This window comes from Leptopilina heterotoma, unplaced genomic scaffold (assembly GCF_015476425.1).
Source record: "Leptopilina heterotoma isolate Lh14 unplaced genomic scaffold, ASM1547642v1 Lhet_0, whole genome shotgun sequence".
In the NCBI taxonomy this organism is placed as follows: Eukaryota; Metazoa; Arthropoda; class Insecta; order Hymenoptera; family Figitidae; genus Leptopilina; species Leptopilina heterotoma.
The window spans coordinates 169,850-190,504 of NW_025110811.1; the positions used below are offsets into that span (position 1 = coordinate 169,850).

Sequence of the window (20,655 nt, forward strand, 5' to 3'; positions counted from 1 at the left end):
CTATTTGCAAAACAAAGATTTATTGAGACCACTCGGATCATTTATTTATTTATTTAGAAAAAAAAGAAATGTACATAAAAATTTTATGATTAAAAAAAATTATCTAATTAGCCGCATCTAATTAGTTATTATTTTATCCATTTTTACCAGTATATCATACTGTTTATTGATTTTGCCGGAAGAATTACTCTTGCACTTCCTTTTATTACATCTTCTATTAAAACTTCACGTCTATTTCTGTATCTAAAAAAATTTTCAATAAATCTTTCTTTTTCTTTATTTTACTAAAAAATTATGATTTTATAAATTGATTAAAATGATAATTCCATTAATTAATTATTGGACAAATTATTTATAATTTGTAAATGATGTCACAATTATTGATAAATTTTCCACGTCGTGTAGTTAATAAATTTATAAATTTGCTCATAAAAAAATAATTGAATTTATATGGACAATAAGCTATTAATTGAGGAATTTAATAAAAAATTAATACTCACGGATTTAAGAGAATTATCACTGTTGCATTGTCAGGGGTTGAAAATGCAATTGATTTAATTTTAGCTGAACCTCTTTTAATGCTATTAATTCTCTTACTGTCTGGTGGTACAAATCTATCGAATAAAATTAAATTAAAAGTTCTGCAAATATTTACAGAGAAAGGGAATTAAAAATTAGTTGATTATTTTACTAACTTTGAGAAATGACCCATTACGTAGTATGTTGGTTGCTTGTAAAATGCATTTGCTGATGCATTTACTATTATTGGGGAATCTACAAATCTGTTTAGCCAGTTGGGACCACCTTGCAAGTCTAAAGCCATGTTTGAGTCAATCCAACCGGTGACCCAATGGGATAAGTTGTTAATTATACTGTTAGCATAATCTTCTGCGCGACTCCACGAACCTAGTTTAACTTCTTGGTCTAGAAATTAAATATAGAATTAAGTGGAAAGAAAAAAATAAGCGGAAAACACTGAAAACTGATGAAAATTACCAAAAACTTCGAAAAAAAGGTTTCTTTAATTGTTTACCAACACTTTTCTCAAAATCTTGACGTCCTAAGGATTTTTAAGATCCGGAATCATGTTCAGAGGATAAAAATACATTGAAAACGACTCCCATGTTAAAAATTGCAAAAAAAAATTTTTTTTTTGGTTCTTTACCCCCACTTTTTTCAAAAACAAAAATTACTCAGATGTACATATTTTTTATTTTGGAGTTGTATTATTGATATGGGAGTCGTTTTCAATGTGTTTTTATCCACTCAATACGATTCCGGATCTCTAAATTGCTGAGCACTTCAGAATTTTGAGAAAAGTGGGGATAAAGACCCAAAAACAGTGTTTTTATTGATTTTCAAGATAACTGTTTCTTTTTAGCTTATTTACACGATAAGAATCTTTCACATAAGGTCTTAAATTAAAACCTAAATCATAAACTTTAAGACCCATATGTGCCAGACCAAAAAAAGTAGACTTTTTTGAAAAAAGTGGGGGGTAAAAACTCAAAAAATAATTTTTTTTTTATTTTCAATATGGGAGTCATTTTCAATGTATTTTTATCCACTGAACACGATTTTAAATCTCAAAATTGCTTAGCACGTCAGGATTTTGAGAAAAATGGTAAAAGTTAAAGGTAAAGACTCCCAAATTTTAATGATAGTTGGAAATTAATTGTTAAAATAAAATGGTAACGTACTGCCTTGAAGTATTGCTGAATTTTCAGTGGAGAGTAGAAATTTATCCGGGTAAAGTGTGTGAATCCTGTCAAGAAAATTAAGTGCAGTATTGTTATTGAAATAAGAGTGGACGGCAATGCCGGAGATCACATCTTTTGCTTCCCTAGAGTTTAAAATTGGTCTGACAAAATCAGGTAAAATTTGTCTTGAACCATCGCCGATAATAATTTTCAAGTAATCCAATTTTGAACTCTTTAAATTTGGTGCTAAAAATCTTGTTATCCATTCTCGTTGATCTTCTGCTTCCCAACCCATGTTTGGTATTCTAATTGTGGAAAATGCCACTCTTGGCTCATTTTGAGGCGTGAGTGCCCAAAATTTAAAATTATTCTTTTCATACGCTTGGAAGAATCTAAAACAATAAATGCTTGTCTTTAATCTCTTTTTTTCATTGCAAAAAGTAATAATAAATTTCGTTAGCCTGAAATTTTATAATTTCACTGGAAAAATAAAATTTAAATCACCGTAAACACTGTAATAATTTAAGTATCTTTAAAGTAACTTTGTAGTCACAAGATACTTCATTTTTGCAGTGTTAACGGTAATTTAAATTTTATTATTGTAAAGTTTAAAAAAATTTTTTGGAATTTTTAAATTTGGTAAATTTTGGTATTTGCTGGTTAATATCTTTGTGCTTATGGAGTGTAGGTATTAATGAAAATCCATATTACAAGATTGCCTTCCCAAAATTTCAATCAAATAACATTCTACTAACGGCGGGAGACTTGATAGACTAGAACATATTTGAAATCAACTGCCTCAAACTTAGAGTGAAAGCTCGGTTTATTTCAAACTCAAAGTTCAGTAATAAGGTTTTCGATAATTCTATTTGGATAGTAGTTCTATATAGAGAAATTGGAATTCAATAAAAATTGAATATTGATTGATTAATAATTCATAAGGACATTAACTGATCGTAATAATAATTTTCCATCACAGAGGTAAACTAAAATAAATTTTTATTTGCTTCAAAATAAATTTTATGTGGTTTGAATAAATTTTGATTTGGTTTGAATAAATTTTGATTTGGTTTGAATAAATTTTGTTTTGTTTGAATAAATTTTGTTTTGTTCAAATAAATTTTGTTTTGTTTGTATAAATTTTATTTGGTTCGAAATTTCGAATTAATTTTTATTGGTTTAAATAAAAATTTTATTTAAAGCAAATAAATAATTGTCTCTGAGACAAATCTACATTTATTGACAGAGTAAATTTTATTTGCTTTGGAAAAATTGTTGGTTGAAATAAAATTTTTTTCTGGGTCTATTAAAGTTCGATTTTGATTAAATGTACAGTAATCCTGTTTGGCAATATTAAATTATTGGGAATCTTTAGAAATGTGTGTATTAGATTCGCATCTTAATATAAAGTGTTTCATACTTTACGAAGTAATTAGCCCATGTTTGCCAATATTCACGTCGTAGGATACTCTTCCCAGTCCAAGTTGCTTGAGTTTTCATCCAGGGACTTGGCGTCCATGGAGATGCTATTAATTTCAAATTCCTCAGAGATAGTGAACTAATCTTTTTTAAATTTGGTATCTGAAAATCAGTTTAATATCAGTTTTAGTATAATGAAAAATTATAATAGAATTTACAGCAGGGTTGCCACAAAAATTTAATTTTGTTTTTCCCTGATTTCCTAGACAAAATTTTGACTTTTTCCCTGACCATAAAAAATAATTCTGATTCACTCTAATAATTTATTAGACACTAACCAAAATGTTTTATTACATATTTATTTACGAATTTCTTTAATTGTAAAATTATTCGAAAACATCAATAACTTCCTTTTTAAATAAATAATATTTAATTATTATTATTTTTCCAAAGGAATTAAGATTTTCAAAAAATTCAAATTCAAACCTTTTTTTAATTCAACAACTTCTTAATAAGAATATTATTCTTCATGCTTTATAATAACTAAAGAACTACTTGAAAATTATTTTCATCATTCAAATTCAATTATTTTATTATTTCCTAGAATTTTTATATTAATTTGTTTACAAAATTCAATTTGATGAAATTCTAATTAGTTGCAATTCTTTTTATTCTTTAGAAAAATAAAAAGTTTAAATAATTTCAAAAAAATTCAATTAATATTTTTCAAAAAATTAAAAAAATTATTTCTACAAAATTGTTAGTTTGTATGAAAAATTCAGATTTTCAAAGATTTTGATTGGAAACCATTTCAAAATTCAATTATTTCTAAAAATTCACGCAATAATGTTTTTAATACCTATTCAATTATTATCTAAAATTTAAACTGAAATTAATTTTTAAATCAATTTTTATTAGAATATTCTACGAGAATTTAATTATTAAAATACAAAAATTAAGAATTTATTCAATAAATGAATGTTTCTTAAAATTGAATTTTTTTGACGAATTTTAATAAAATGATTAGGAATAATTACATTTTTCGAGGAATTGGATTAAAATAGTATTAAAAATAATTGAAATTCTGCGATGAGTTTTATTATTTATGAAAATAATTGAATTTATTAAAAGAATTTTATTATTCAGAAAAAAAATTAAATCCCTGTTAAAGACTTTATTATTTCTAAAAATAATGGAATTATTGCGAATAAATTTTTAAAAAAATTCGTGAATAATTAAATTCCAGTAATTTTTATTAGTTATGAGAATAAAAATGTTTGCGTTATATTTTATTGACTTTTTTTTAAACAATAGAATTTTATTACAATTTTTGAAAATAATTGAATTTCAGAGAAGAATTTTATTATTTATAAAGAATTAATTGAAATTTTGAAGGAAAAATTTAAGAATTTTTGAACATAATTGAATTTCTACGAAGAATTTCATTAATTTTGAAAATAATTGTCTGCAATGAGTTTTATTATTTATAAAAATAATTGAATTTTAATAAAATTTTTAAAAATAATTGCATTTTTCGAGTAATTTATTAAAAATTGTATTAAACGTAATTAAAAGCCTGCGATGAGTTTTATAATTTTTGAAAAGAATTGAATTCTTGTAAAAATTTTATTTGACCTTTTTTGAAATAATTGAATTCCTGTGAACTTGTCATTTTATGAAAATAATTTTTTAATGTTTGCGTAGAATTTTATTAAAAGTTTTTTTTTAAATAAATGAATTCTTTTGGAAAATTTTATTAAAATGGTAGATATTGAAAATCATTGATTTGAAGAAAATTTTTGAAATTAATTCAATTTTGGAGAAGAATTTTATTATTTATAATAATAATTGAAATTTTTGCAACAATTTTTTTTTTATTTTTGTACATAATTGAATTTCTACGAAGAATGTTATTACTTTTTAAAATAATTGTAATTCTGCGCAATGAGTTTTATTAATATTTTTAAAAATAATTGAATTTCTTCAATTATTTGTAACTTCTCAAACCTTTAATTTTTTTAGTGTCTTTAACTCAAATTATTCTATAAATTCATTATTTTTAATAATTAATTAAATACATTTTAAAAAATTCAGACACCTGTCCAAAATTCAGAATTTTTTTTATGAATTCTAAAAATTTTTTTTTTTTCTGTACTTATTAAAAATACCTTGTAAACATTATCTTCACTAGTTAGAGAAAAACGTTCCAGACCGACATCATATTCTGACATTGCATAACTGTAGGGCCTTGGAGAAAAATCGGTTGTTCCGATTGGAACTCTCACCATATTATATTCGATACTATCATATCCAAAATAAGATCTGTAAACAATTATGAAAATTATGAGAATGAAAATTTTGTTTTGAAATTCGTTTTCAAAATTCTTTAATACTGAAATATTATAGATTGTATTTAGAATATTATAGAAATTAATATAAATTTATTGTTTATATAATATACTGATCTACAATTATTATTTCTTACAAAAACATTTTCTTTTTTACCCCAAAAGTTTATCTTGCACATCATTAGTCAAGGATTTAATATTAAATCCAGTCGAATCTGTCAGGGCTCCTCCGAAACCCGAAATATTTTGAAATGTCTGACCTTTATTGATTGTTATTCGCAAGGGAACGTCTGAAATATTTTTCGAATTTTAACAATTTGATAATTTTTCATTATCTCTTAGTTGTTAAATTACTTTCATAATAATTTTTAATATTTTTCATAATAATTATTTTTTAAAATTCAAAATTAAAAAAAATTCTTTTCTTTGATGAAATTTTAGAATTTTTTCTGTTTATAACAGAAAAAAATTGTTATATAACTTGTTTAGTGAACGTACTTCCATGTAGTCTACCAATAAATGTCCCATTAGTAACGTAGAATCGAAGACCTTCCTTGTTAGATGAAACTAAACTATATCTTGAATCATCCGACGGTTTCGATATACTTGGAACTTTGTCACAATAATTTGAATCACAAATACAATATAAACTGTCACCTCTGTTGCTGGAAAATCTTTCACATCCGAATATGAGGGTCGTGCCTGCTAAAAAATTAATTCTGTCAGTTATAAAATTCGATGAAATGAAAATATTATCTAATAATAGCGATCACAATGCAGGATTACCACAGGCCAGGGAATTCAGGAAAAAGTCAGAGAAAAGTCAGGGATTTTTATTAAAAGTACTGGAAAAAATTTAATTTTTAGAATTCATGAGAAAATTCAGAATTTTCTGAATTTTTGTGTCTTTTTTGTTTGTCTCATAAACTATGAAATTTTCAAGAATTATAATACAAGACCTACAATTTTTTCTATTTCTAACAATAATTACTTTTTAACTAAATTAATTCTTGAAGAACTATCATAAAATTATTACTTAGAAATCATTTAATGAATAATTTTACTTAAATATTTCAAAATTAATTGAATTTTAAAAGAGTTGCGTTTACGATTTTCATAAATAGATCAACTTCAAAAGGTTTCAATTTCAAATTTTATAAAATTTCAATTTTGAATGAATTTCAGGTAATTAGAAATTTTAAAGAACTTAGATTTTTGAAAAATTTTAATAATTCAAATTGTTCTGAAATTAGTTAAATTTTTGAATATACATTTAATTAATTATTAAAAATAATGAATTTATAGAAGAATTTAAGTTAAAAACACTAAAAAAAATAATTGAATTTTTGAGAAATTACAAAAAATTGCAAAAATTTCATTAATTTTCATAAATAACAAAAATTCTTCGTCTAAATTCAAGTATATGTTCAAAAATTTTTTTAAATTCTCTTAAAAGTTTTAATTATCTTTAAAAAAGTAATAAACTTTTTATTTTCTGAAGAATTCAATTATTTACAAAAATTTTCCTCTATTCAATGATTTTCAATACCTAGTATTTAAATAAAACTTTCCAAAAGAATTAAATAATTTAATAAAAATTTAAATAAAATTCTACGCAAACATTTAATTTTTTTATTTAATAAATAATAAAAATTTCACAGGAACTCAATTATTTCGACATTTTTTATAAATTTCTTCAGAATAATTCAATTATTTTCATTAATAATAAATATTTTACAGGGATAGAATTATTTTTGTTAATAATAAAATTTTATTTAGGAATTTGAGTTTAATTCCTAAAAGATTTCAATTATTCTTGGAAATTCTATTAAAATTCAACACAAAAATTCAATTTTTTCAATATTTTTTTTAATAGGTATATTCTCGTCAAATTTTTATAAAATTTATTATAAAATTCAATTATTTTCATAAATAGTAGTTTTTTTCACAAAATTCAATTATTTTCAAAAATTTTAATAAAATTTTTCTAAAAAATTTTGTTATATTAATAAGGAACAAAATACTTTGGAAAAATTCAATTATTTCCAATAAATTGAATACAATACTTCCAAGAAATTCAATTAATTTTTAAAATAACAATTTTTTTGCAACAATTCTTATTATTTTCATAAATAATAAAATTATTAACAAAAATTAAATTATTTTCAAGAAATTAAATAAAATTCTTCGAAAAAATTCAATTATTATTATAGAAAACAAAATTCTTCTAAAAAATTCCATTATTTTCAAAAAATTTAATAATATTCTTCTCAAGAATTCAAATATTTACATTAATAAAATAATAAGAATTTAGAAAAATTCTCATAAAAATTTTAACTATTCTTAAAAATTCATTTTTTTTTATTAAAATTCATCACAAGAATTTATTTTTTTTTTTAAATCTTTTTTAACATTCTGGTCAAAATTTCAATTATCTTTATAAATAGAAAAATTCTTCTACGAAATTAAATTATTTTTATAAATTTTAATAAAATTCGTGACAAAATTATTCAGTTATTTTAATGAAACTCATCGTAGAATTTCAATTATTTTTAATTCAATTTTAATCAAATATTTCGAAAAATATAATTATTCTTAAAAATTTTATTAAAATTAGCCTAAGAATTTAATTATTTACAAATTTTTTGATAACATTCTTCAGGAGGATTCAATTTTAAGAAACATTGCATTTTTCAATAAATTATTTATTTTTTCTATTTAACAAATGGAATTCTCGTAGAATTTTCTAATAAAAATTAAAAATTGAATTAAAAATGAATTTCATTTTATATTTTAAATAATTGAATATTAAAAGCATTATAGTACGAATTTTTAGAAATAATTGAATTTTGAAAAGATTTCAAATTAAAGTTTTTGAAAATTTGAATTTTTCATACTTTTAACTATAACAAAAGTGTGTAGAATTAATTTTTTTGAAAAAGTTTAATTCAAATTTTGAAATTATTTGAAGTTTTTATTTTCTAATATATACATTATTTAATTGAAGAAATTGCAAATAATTGAAATTTCGTAAAATTGAATTGTAAACAAGTGAATTTGAAAATTCTCAATAAGAACTTTTTCAAAAATTATTAATAATAATTGATTTGAAGATGAATTTTAGTTAAAAATTCTAGAAAATAATAATTGAATTGAAATAATGAAAATAATTTTGAAGAAGTTATAGTAACAATATTTTTATAATATAAAATAATGATTTTATCTTTCGGTCATCTTTAATTTTTATAAACTGTTGAATTTTAGAAGGTTTGAATTTGAAATTTTCGAAAATCTTAATTCCTATTGGAAAATAATAACAATTAAATATTTATTTAAAAAATAAGTTTTTGATGTTTTCGAAAAATCTATTTATTTTAGAATTATAGAAATTCGTATTTAAGTGTAATAATGGAACATTTTTTTTAGTATCTAATTATTTTTTAGAGTGAATCAGAATATTCTTTATAGTTAGGGAAAAAGTAAAAAATCTGGATATCAGGGAAAAGTCATGGAAAAAGAAAATTAAATTTTTGTGGCAACCCTGCAGTTTGCTCCTTTTTTCCTTTCTTATCTCCTTAAATTAATAAAATCTCTTAAAGACTTGAAAATTAAACATATTCTTCCTTTGTTTTTAAATTCTTTTCTTTTGTTTTCTTTCTCGTTGTAAGTTTGAAAAAGTTTGAAAAATATACAGTAGGAAAAAAAAATTTCTATTTGCAAATTTTGAAAAAATTGTTTTGCATCTTCTTTAAACCCAAACAAATTAGTAAATTTAGTTTCTATATTGTCATTTACAAATAATTAGATATTGCAAAAAAAATAATAACTTGTGCAATATCGGGAATAATAATTTTCAATATAATCTCGTATTGAATTTAATAGATACTTAGAGTTTCAATAATGTCGACACTAATAGACCAATTAATTATTATTTACCATATGTATATTCGAGACTGATTTTGAAACAAAATGCGAGAATTTAGTTACTTGATTCACATATGTATATGTATAGATGTTTATAAATTTTCAACAATAAGTGAGCGACTATTAAACATCCATTTCAGCGTCCATTCATATAAATATAGTAACGTAGACTCTCTCATAATGAGTTTCAACTTTTGTTTAATCAAAGTATAATAAATTAGATGAGCGGGAGTAAATGGTTTCAAGTGGAACACACTAGATACCTGGTATTTCCACTCGGACAAGTACAACCGAGTGTGAAACGCCAATATCCCCATCGGTTCTCTGCGAATTCTAGTCTGAATAAATCGATATGTCTCTATATACCTAATACCTGCTAGAAATGCAACCAGAGTTGCCACTGAATCCATTTCGATATATCCTTTATTTTTTTTTAAATAAACTGATTTTTGTCTCCTATAAATAGATTCTTTTATTCTATCACTGTTTATTCTTTGATGTTAAATCATTTCCAGTCGAATTTCTATAAATCCACTCTCCTTAAAATAATGGAATTTTTTTCTCTATTTTTAAATCTCCGTGGAATCTGTGAATGAGAAGAAAAAAATTGTACTGGGGGAAAAATTATTCGGTTCAAGTAATTTAATATTTTGTAATGTAGTAAAATATTTATTTCCACGAAGTTAAAAATATTTAAAAATATTGTTAAAAATATTTATTTTTTTTTTAACACAGTTTTTCTAAGGATATCAAATTGAGACAAAAAATGAATCAAAACGTTGCTTCGCAACACTTTTTGATACTTTTTTTTGTCACAATTTGATATCTTTAGAAAAATTGAAAATTTCCTTTGTACCTAAGAGAAGCTTGGAAAATAATTACTTTGTTGATATTTGAGTTTAATTTTTTTTATCTTAAATAATAAATTGCAAGTTATTCTGAATACCGTGAAAAAACTCTTCTTTAATTAAAAAAGCTCGAAATTGATAAAGAAAAGATTAAATTTAATAATCGACTCCGAAAATTGTTTTAAAAAAATTGTCAAGACCAGCGTCGTTTTTCAAAATAGTAAATACACATTTTTTCTGAATTGGAAGTAAATTATAAAAAAAGTTTTCCGTATTTCGGAAAAAGCTCTTCTTCAATAAAAAAAAGCCGAAAATTAATTAAAAAAGCCAAATTTGATAATCGACTCCAAAAATTGTTTAAAAAAAAATGGTCAAGATCAGCATCGTTTTCAAAGACAAAAGTTTTTCATGAATCGTAAATAAATTCTAAAAAAGTTCTAAATAGTGTATCGGAAAAATATCTTCTGTAACAAAAAAAAGCTTCAAATTGATAAAAAAAAGAACAAATTCTATAATCGACTTCAAAAATTGTTTAAAAAATTGTTAAGACCGAAGATACACATTTTTTTTGAATGGGAAATAAATTCTAAAAAAGTCCTGACTTTCTCCACGTTTTCAAAAAAGCTCTTCTTTAAAAAAAATCTCCAAATTGATAAAAAAAAACCCCAAACTTGTTAATCGACTTCAAAAATTGTTGAAAAAATGGTTGTTAAAAAAAGCGTCGTTTTTGAAGACAACAATTTTTTCTGAATCGGAAATAAATTCTAAAAAAGTTCTAAATACCTTCGTGTTTCGGAAACATTTTTTCTTTAATTAAAAAAAGCTCCAAATTGATGAAAAAAAGACTAAATTCGATAATCGACTCCAAAAATTGTTTAAAAAATTGCTAAGACCGAAGATACACATTATTTCTAAATAGGAAATAAATTCTAAAAAAGTTTTGAGTAATCTCCATGTTTCCGAAAAAGCTCTTCTGTAGTAAAAAAGCTCTAATTTTATCAAAAAAAAGCCCAACATTTATATTGAGTTACAAAAATTGTGAAAATTAATTTACAAGACCAGTGTCGTTTTTCAAGATACAAATTTTTCCTGAATCGGAAATAAATTATTGAAAAATTTCTGAATACCTTCTTGTTTCGGGAAAAGTTCTTTTTTAATAAAAAAAAGAAGCTCCAAATTGATGAAAAAAGCCCAAATTTGATATTCGAATGCAAAAATTGTTTAAAAAATTGTCAAGAACAGCGTCGTTTTTTCAGATACAAATTTTTTTCGAATCGAAAATAAATTCTAAAAAAGTTCTGAATATCTCTGTGTTATCAAAAAAGCTCTTCTTTGATAAAAAAAAATCTCCAAATTGATAAAAAAAATCGCCTTCAAAAGACAAAAATTGATAAAACCAATTGTACAAACTAGCGTCGTTTTTTAAGATAGAATTTTTTTTTTTTTGAATCGGAAATAAATTCTAAAATAGTTCTGAGAACCTCCGTTTTTCGAAAAAAGCTCTTCTTTAATAAGAAAAGCTCCAAATTGATGAAAAAAAGACCAAATTTGATGATCGCCTCCAAAAATTGTTGACAAAAATTGTCAAGACCATCGTCGTTTTTCAAAATACAAATTTTTTCTGAATCGGATGTAAATTCTAAAAAAGTTCTAAATACTTCCCTGTTTCGGAAAAAGCTCTTCTTTAATAAAAAAAAGCTCTAAATTGATGGAAAAAAGTCTGAATTTGTTAATAGACTCCAAAAATTGTTAAAAAAAAATTGTCAAGACCAGCGCCGTTTTTCAAAAACAAATTTTTTCTGAATTAGAAATTAATTCTAAAAAAGTTCTGAATACTTCCCTGTTTCGGAAAAATCTCTTCTTTAATAAAAAAAGCTCTAAATTGATGAAAAAAATCCCAAATTTGATAATCGACTCCAAAAATTGTTAATTGTTTTAATAATTCTAAATTTCTTAATTTTAATTTAATAAATTTTTTAATAAAAAAGAAAATGTAGTTTTTATTAAAATTAAATTAAATTTGTGTAAATTAGATAATTTTTATTAAAAGTCAAATTAATATTTATTTATCAGTATCAATGTACTCATTAATGTTTAATGTGTACATTACCTATTCTCTCTCGAAACAGATAAATGCAAAAATTCTAGTATCGTTCATAAAGTAATTAACGTTGAACAAATGTTATTTAAAATTGATTCAATTAAATGACACTTTTAATAATTATTCTTCATTGTAAAATGAAAAACAACTAGAAACTTTGGAATTTTTGTTTCTTAAATTTATAAAAATTTAGAGGAAATTAATGGTTCAAAATACTTTTTTGAAAAAAATAAATCTCCACAAGGAAAAATATATAAAAAATTATTTTAGAATCAAATACTTTTTTGATAGAAAAATTAATGTTTTTTTAACTTAAATTTTGTAAAATAAATAATGACTTTTTTAAAAGAACTTTACTGAAATTTTATTAATTTAATTAATTAATTTTTTAATTTAATTTTTTTTTGTTAGGTTAAATGATATTTATTTATTATCTCATTGTGATAGTTTGAAATAGTGCATTTGTCTGTTTCCAGATGTTCTTTCAATTCTTATCATTGTCCAAACGTTGTTATTTTACATTAGTGCCTATTTATATATTACGTAAGAATACATTTTTTCTATTAGGTTTCAAAAAATTTTCTTTACCCTAGATAATCACTGATATATTAGTCAATAGTTTGTATTAAATTAAAAAACGAGAAATAATAATACAAAAGAAAATTGAATTTATGAAATAAAATATAAATAGAATTAATAAAAATTTACCTTTTTTTAAAAATTAAAGTGGAAATATTGGAGTAAGAAAAGAGAGAAAAAAAGTTATGTCTGAGTTTCTGACAGAAGAAAATAAATAAAAATTTTGAAATGTCTGTCTATAAACAATCAAATTTGAACATAGGTTGTAAATTTTTATTGGGAAAATTGAAATTTAGCCACTTTCAGTTCATCAATCACTTGTATTTTTTTTTAAATAATAAAAACGAAAAATTGAGTTTTTTTTTAATAAAAAAAAGAACATGAGAATTAATTTGCATGCGAATTGTGTATACAAGAGTGACTCCTTTCGCTGAAGCTCATAAAATGATTTTCTGTCATACTTCAGAGCAAGTGGAATGTACATTTTATTTCACGTATACAGAGATACATTAAAAAAGCATTTCTCTTTTTTTCAAAACTCTTCTTTTGCAAAACAAAATTTTAAAAAGTGTATTTTTAACATAAACGAGAAAAATTTCACGGAATGAAAATAATATTCAAAATAATTTAAAATTTAAAACACTGTTTTTAAAAATATATTTCAAAAAAGAAAATTTTAAAAAAGTGTATTTTTAACAGAAACGAGAAAAATTTCACAGAAAGAAATTAATTTGCAATATAATTTAAAATTTAAAACACTTTAAAAAAAAAAATTCCGCGTAATGAATTTTGTAACAAGACGATAGTTTTTTAGAAAATTATTTCTTTTTAATACAAAAATTTATATTTACTGTACTTACACAAATAAAATTCATTTTTGAACTGCAAAAAATTAATTTGATTTCAGAATTTAAATTAATTGAAATTTAATGAATTAGATTTATTGATATTGAAAATTGAACGAATTAAATTTATTAAGATTTATTAAAATTTTAAATTAAAGGAATTAAATTTTTACTAATATTTAAAGTTTGAAAAAAATTTACCTGCAAATAACGATCTGGATCTTGACTCAAACAAGAAGTAAAATATTATCTCTGGAAGCTCTTTATACCAACTTGAGAAAATTGTACGAAAAGCGTCACACTACTTTGTATAAATTAAGTAATTGTTTTTTAATTTTCCTTGTTTCCATAATAATCAATAAATAGTTCATCTCAATAAACACCTGCGCATATAATTTTTTTTTTTTTTTTTTTTGACGTAAAACTTTATTTCGTTAGAAAATTTGTTATTAGAATATAATTATATAAAATTTTATCAAAAATTTTTGAAAATAAATTGAACTTTTTCGAAAAATTTTATTATTTTTCGAAAATAATAGAATTTTCTCCAAGACTTATGAATTAAAATTTTTTAAAAGTTATTAACATTTTTTCAAGGAATTTAATTAAAATTATATTGAAAATAATTGAATTCTTGTAAAGAATTAAAAATTTTTAACAATAAATGTGTTTCTGCACAGATTTTCAATAAAATTCATTAAAAAGAATTGAACGTTTAATTGAATTTTTTGATAAATAATTGAAACGTTTCTAAGAATTTTATTAAAATTTTTCGAAATTAATAAATAACAATAATTATTGTCACAGTAAATTAAACTATTAATAATAAATAATTATCAATTAAGATATTAATTAATATTATATTATTAATATAATTAATTATATTATTAATAATTATTAATAGTTTAATATACTGTGACAATAATTATTGTTATTTATTATTTTCGAAAATTTTAATAAAATTCTTAGAAACATTTCAATTATTTTTCAAAAAATTCAAGTAAAATTTCAATTATTTTTAATACATTTATAATAATATATTATAATATCTTAATTAATAATATAATTAATAATTTTATCAATTTACTTATTATTATTATAATTATTAATTAGTATTATTTTATTATAATTATTAATTATTATTAACTATTATAATTATTATAATAATTGTTATAATAATTATTATGATGATATTAATTAAACATTTCAAAAATTTTGAGTGCTGGCAATTAATTGAATTTAATAAGTTCACGGATTAAAATTTAAAACTGACTTTCCAACTTTTTCTGAGTTATAAAAGTTTATTTGGAAAAAATGCAGTTAGGTGATATATAAATATCTAAAAAATCGACTTGCATTTTCCATAAACGTAAATGGCAACAGTTACCGCAACTCTTTGTATTGGCATCTGTGCTATAGATGATTCTGTTTCCGCAAAACTTTTCCTCTGAGAGAGCCGATAAGAGTACTCATTCTATGCATTTATGTTTAAGATATAAATAGTTATTCTCACATGACTGAAGTTAAGGCTAAGATACATTTTTAAATTGCTATCACAATTTTTTATCTTTTACATTTTATTATTTATTTAAAACAATAATTTAAATGCCTGACTGAAATTTAAAATTTCTATCGTCACAGCGCTGTATATTTATTTTTTATAATTACCAAATTATTTATCATTTTAAATCATTTTTTAATTTACTTTTTATTATTTTAAATTATTATTTATTTATTTTTTATTATTTTTTAATTTTTTATTTATTATTTATTATTTTTTAATTTTTTATTTATTATTTTATTTACAAATATTAACAATTATTAATTATTATTTACAATATGGAGATGGTACTCTCCACCTGAGAACGCCAAGGTCACCGCTAGATGTCAGTTCAGTTCCTTCTTGTTTTTACTGACATCTGGTGGTAACTTTGGCGTTCTCAAGTGGGGAAATTAGCCATTTATTTCTGAAAAACTTTTTTTTATAATAAAAAAAAATTTTTTTTGAAAAAATTGAGTCAACAATGGAATTATTGTCATCTCTGTACTACTTTTTATATAAGAAAATATTGAACGAAAATTGTTTCCTTATTTTTAATGTTCCTAAGCGTAAGGTCATGGATTTTCCTTAATCGTTTTCCAATTTCTATATATAGGCAAATAATTCTCTTTTTCTCTTTTATAAACAGAAAGAGAATATTCGCTCCATTTATTTAGAAATTAAAATTTTTTCTCATTCTCTTTGACATATGTATTTAAAGTATCAGAAAGAAAACTATTTTATTGACAGGTAATTATAAATGAAATGACAAATAAAAAGGAGAAATTTGAATTTCTATAAATAAATAGAAAATAAAATGAGGAAAAAAAGGAAATAAATTTTTTTTTTTAATTCTTTGATATAAAATTATCGATATTGTTGGAAAAGATTTTCTTTTTTAAATAAAACTGTTAGAGCTACAATTTTTATGAATAAGTTACTAATTACACTTATTTCGTTAAGAAAGTTACTAATTGTAATATTTTTTTAATTTAAATTAAAAATATTTATTTATTTTATTTAGTTTAATAACGAGACAAAAAAATATTCATTTATTTGCAGTAAACAAATTAATTCTAAGACTATAAAGATAATTCTACAATAAATTAGATAATAAAAATAGCGAATTGAAGTGAATTTAAAATTGAAATTCGTTTATTTTAATTGTCAAACTCTCTAAATTTTGTTTAAAAATAATTATAAAATTGCGATTATTATTTACGAAAATGTTGAGATTCAATATGGAGATGATATTCTCCACCTGAGAACGCCAAGGTCACCGATAGGTGGCAGTTCAGTTAATAAAATCAGATTTCACGCCATGGCGTGAATATTATATAAAATATTAAGCCTGGCAAGGCTTAATATTTATTTGAATCGGAAAAATATAATTATTTTGAATCAGAGAAATATTTATTCGAGTCAAATAATTTTTAATTCAATCAAATAAATTCTATTTAATTCAGATAAATATTTATTTGAATCAGAGAAATATTTAGTCAATTAAAAAAATTTTTATTTCAATCAATTAAATTCTATTTGAATCAATAAGTATTTATTTGAATCAGATAAATATTTATTTCAATGAGAAATATTTATTCGAATCGGAAAAATATTTATTTGAATCAGAGAAATATTTATTCGAATCAAATAATTTTTATTTCAATCAAATAACTTCTATTTAAATCAATAAATATTTATTTGAATCAGAGAAATGTTTATTTGAATCAAATTAATATTTATTTAAAACAGAGAAATATTTATTCGAATGAAATAATTTTTATTTCAATATTTGAACAAATAAAAATTTACTAAATCAGATAAATATTTATTTGAATCAGATAAATATTTATTCGAATCAAATAATTTTTATTTCAATCAAATAAATTCTATTTAAATCAATAAATATTTATTTGAATCAGATTTATGTTTATTTGAATCAGAAAAATGTTTATTTGAATCAGATAAATATTTATTCGAATCAAATAATTTTTATTTCAATATTTGAACCAATAAATATTTATTTGAATCAGAAAAAGGTTTATTTGAATCAAATTAATATTTATTTGATTGAGAAGTATTTATTTGAATGAGATAAATATTTATTTGAATCAAAGAAATATTTATTCGACTCAAATAATTTCTATTTTAATCAAAGAAATTCTATTTGAACCAATAATTTTCATATTTGAAGCAAATACAATTTAATTACAAAAATAATTATTTTATACAAGTAATAATAGTATTAATAATAATATTGTTTGGTATGAATGAAGTAAATTATTTTTACAGTGGAAAGAAAAAAAAACTTTGATAATTCAAGGGTAGCTGTGAGAAATATAGATTATCTAGAAAATACATATAAAGTGAAGAATAAATTGAATAGTCTTCAATATATATGGATACATAATTTCTATCTAACCTGTCAATATATACAATATTGTGTATCTTTTCGCATATTTATCCACGTGAATACGATCAATGTCGCTAGACAATGAGATCATGGCCGCAAATTATATCGCGAACCAACAGGATCTTCTATTATATATTTTTCATTTTATAATTGTCGCATTCAATTAAAAATCTTTTATACGTACGGAAGAAGAAAAAAATTTTCTGAAAACTTCTAAATATTCTTTTTTTTCTATTTATTATTTCAATTCTTTTTTTTCTCCTTTTTTTACGTATCCAATTTAGAAAAATTCAATTTGAAACTAAAGTAAACAATATGTTTTTTTAGAAATAAAATTATTTTTTTTTTAATATTTACACACAAATGCACATACATTTATTTGTTGCTATTTTATTTTTTGCTGTTGAAAAATATAAATATTGTTTATAAAGAGGAAAAATTTCCAAATAGAAAATAAAATTCACCACATAGAGTAAACGAGTTGATTCATGAATGAGTTTTATTTGCTGAAAAAGTATTTCATTGTTACTTTCATCACTGTCCGAACTGAAAAGTTAAACTAATAGTTGCTATTAGATAACGTGGTAAACAATGAATGTGTATAGCGTAAATCTACATACCAGTAGTTGATGGATTAAAATTATATCAGTAATGAAAGTTTCAAACTCTATATTTTACAACTAAGTAACTATTGTTTTGATTTTAATTTAATTCTCCTTTAATTAAATTAGTTTGTAAAAGTATGATATTAATAATAATATCCCGAGTCGAAATTTAGACCCTACTTAGCCTCTGAAAATGTAGGGCCTATTCAGGTTTAGCAGTCGTAAAGTAGGGTCTGATTTCAATACAATTTTTAAAAACTAGACCCTACTTTGACTCCCAAAACAGGCTGAAATTTGCCAATCTTCCATTTGGAGCAGCAAAGGAGGGTCTACTTCTAAGAAACCTATACCGTACTTTTAAACCTCGCAGACCCTACTTTCATACTCCTAGACCCTACAATTAGAAAAAGAAAAATTTTAAGATTTGCTCAGATTCAAATGAAGCACTTGGGATGAGTAAAAGTGGAATTTTATGTGTTTTATAGCGTCTATATACACGAAGTGTATATAGACGCTATAAAACACATCAGTATTTATGAATTTGGAGTACTTTTTGCATTTGCAGTGTTTCAAGTAATGCATTAAAAAATAATTCAAAATTTTCTTTTAGAATGTAGGGTCTAGGAGTATGAAAGTAGGGTCTACGAGGTTTAAAAGTACGGTATAGGTTTCTTAGAAGTAGACCCTACTTTGCTTCTCCAAATGGAAGATTGGCAAATTTCCGCCTGTTTTGGGAGTCAAAGTAGGGTCTAATTGTATTAGAATTAGACCCTACTTTACTACTCCTAACACTCAATAGCCCCTGAAAATTCAGGGTGAAAGTAGGGCTTAAATTTCGACTCGGGATTATAATAATTATTTATAGTTACAAATGAGTTTGTTCCGTTTATTTCTGAAAATAAATGAAGAATAATAAAAATAAGAAAAAAAACAAAAATTAAATAATTATATAATCCACAAAAATCTAACATTTTTAACTAAAAAAAAAATGATAATAATAAGAATAATTATAGTATTATAAAATATTGATTAGAATTTTTGCTCATTTTTGGCACTTTTAACGATATTTCCATAGTAGATTTAACTATTTATATTTTCAATACAATTTTAATACAATTTATTGAAAAAATAGATACAATTATTTTTTAAACAATATTAATTAAATTCGATTATTTTTAAAAATTTTAATAAAATTCTTTTGAGAAATTCAATTATTTTCTCAAACAATGAAATTCTTCGGAGAAATTCAATAATTTTCATTAATAAGCAAATTCTTAGGTAAGAATTCAATTATTTTCATTAATATTCAAATTCTTAGGAAAGAATTCAATTATTTTTTAATGTTTTAATAAGAATTTTAGATTAATTCAATTTCAATAATTCAATTATTTTTATAAATATTAAAATTCATGTAAGGAATTCAATTATTTTCATAAATAATAAGATTCTTCAAAGGATTTCAATTATTTTTATAAATAATAAGATTCTTTAAAGGATTTCAATTATTTTCATTAATAATAAAATTCTTTGAAGGAATTCAATTATTTTCATTAATAATCAAAATCTTAGGAAAGAATTCAATTATTTTTTAATGTTTTATTAAAATTTTTAGATTGAATTCAATTATATTCAACATTTTTAATAAAATTCTTCCAAAATATTCAATTATTTTCAAAAATTCTGATAAAATTCTTTTGATAAATTCAATTAATTTCTTAAATAATTAAATTCTTTGGAAGAATTCAATTATTTTTAAAAATACTAAATTTCATGGGAGGAATTCAATTATTTTCATAAATAATAAAATTCTTCAGAGGAATTTAATTATTTTTAATAAAATTTTAATAAAATTTCTTAAAAGAATACAATAATTTTTTAAACAATATTAATTAAATTCAATTATTTTCATAAATAATAAAATTCTTCAAAGGAATTCAATTATTTTCATAAATAATTAAAATCTTTAAAGGAATTCAATTATTTTTATTCATAATCAAATTCTTAGGTAGGAATTCAATTATTTTAATTAATTATAAAATTCTTAGGTAAGAATTGAATTATTTTCATTAATAATCAAATTCTTATGGAAGAATTCATTAATTTTTTAATGTTTTAATAAGATTTTTAGATTAAATTCAATTATATTCAACATTTTTAATAAAATTCTTCCAAAATATTCAATTATTTTCAAAAATTCTGATAAAATTCTTTTCACAAATTCAATTAATTTCTTAAATAATGGAATTCTTTGAAAGAATTCAATTATTTTTAAAAATACTAAAATTCATGGGAGGAATTCAATTATTTTCATAAATAATAAAATTCTTCAGAGG

At 21.8% G+C, this 20,655-nt stretch overlaps 2 protein-coding genes across 7 annotated transcripts in view; one reads left to right on the top strand and one right to left on the bottom strand.

Annotated features, from left to right (window-relative positions):
* The window catches only part of LOC122503188, a 318,272-nt gene that overhangs the window by 83,745 nt on the left and 213,872 nt on the right, over positions 1 to 20,655 (top strand). The window lies entirely within an intron of this gene.
* Positions 2 to 14,147, bottom strand: LOC122503696 (lysosomal acid glucosylceramidase-like). 2 transcript variants are annotated; one of them, XM_043614451.1, is made up of 10 exons: positions 13,966 to 14,147; positions 9,765 to 9,977; positions 5,966 to 6,169; positions 5,625 to 5,757; positions 5,288 to 5,441; positions 3,121 to 3,281; positions 1,701 to 2,092; positions 696 to 924; positions 501 to 614; positions 2 to 243 (listed from the first exon to the last, which is right to left on the bottom strand). In XM_043614451.1, the coding sequence occupies exons 2-10, from the start codon at positions 9,799 to 9,801 to the stop codon at positions 144 to 146; spliced, it is 1,524 nt and encodes a 507-aa protein (XP_043470386.1). In that variant the 5' UTR covers positions 9,802 to 9,977; positions 13,966 to 14,147; the 3' UTR covers positions 2 to 143. The 2 variants fall into 2 exon arrangements, with proteins under 2 accessions (XP_043470386.1, XP_043470311.1); XM_043614376.1 differs by having other exon boundaries at positions 5,966 to 6,172.

Excerpts from the sequence above, each read along its gene's own strand:
- LOC122503696 (XM_043614376.1), bottom strand. The coding sequence starts at position 9,801 with ATGGATTCAGTGGCAACTCTGGTTGCATTTCTAGCAG. Across the intron at positions 925-1,700 it reads TTCAGCAATACTTCAAGGCA|ACCAAGAAGTTAAACTAGGT; the intron begins GTACGTTACCAT and ends TTTAATTTCTAG. Across the intron at positions 615-695 it reads GTAATGGGTCATTTCTCAAA|ATTTGTACCACCAGACAGTA; the intron begins GTTAGTAAAATA and ends TTTATTCGATAG.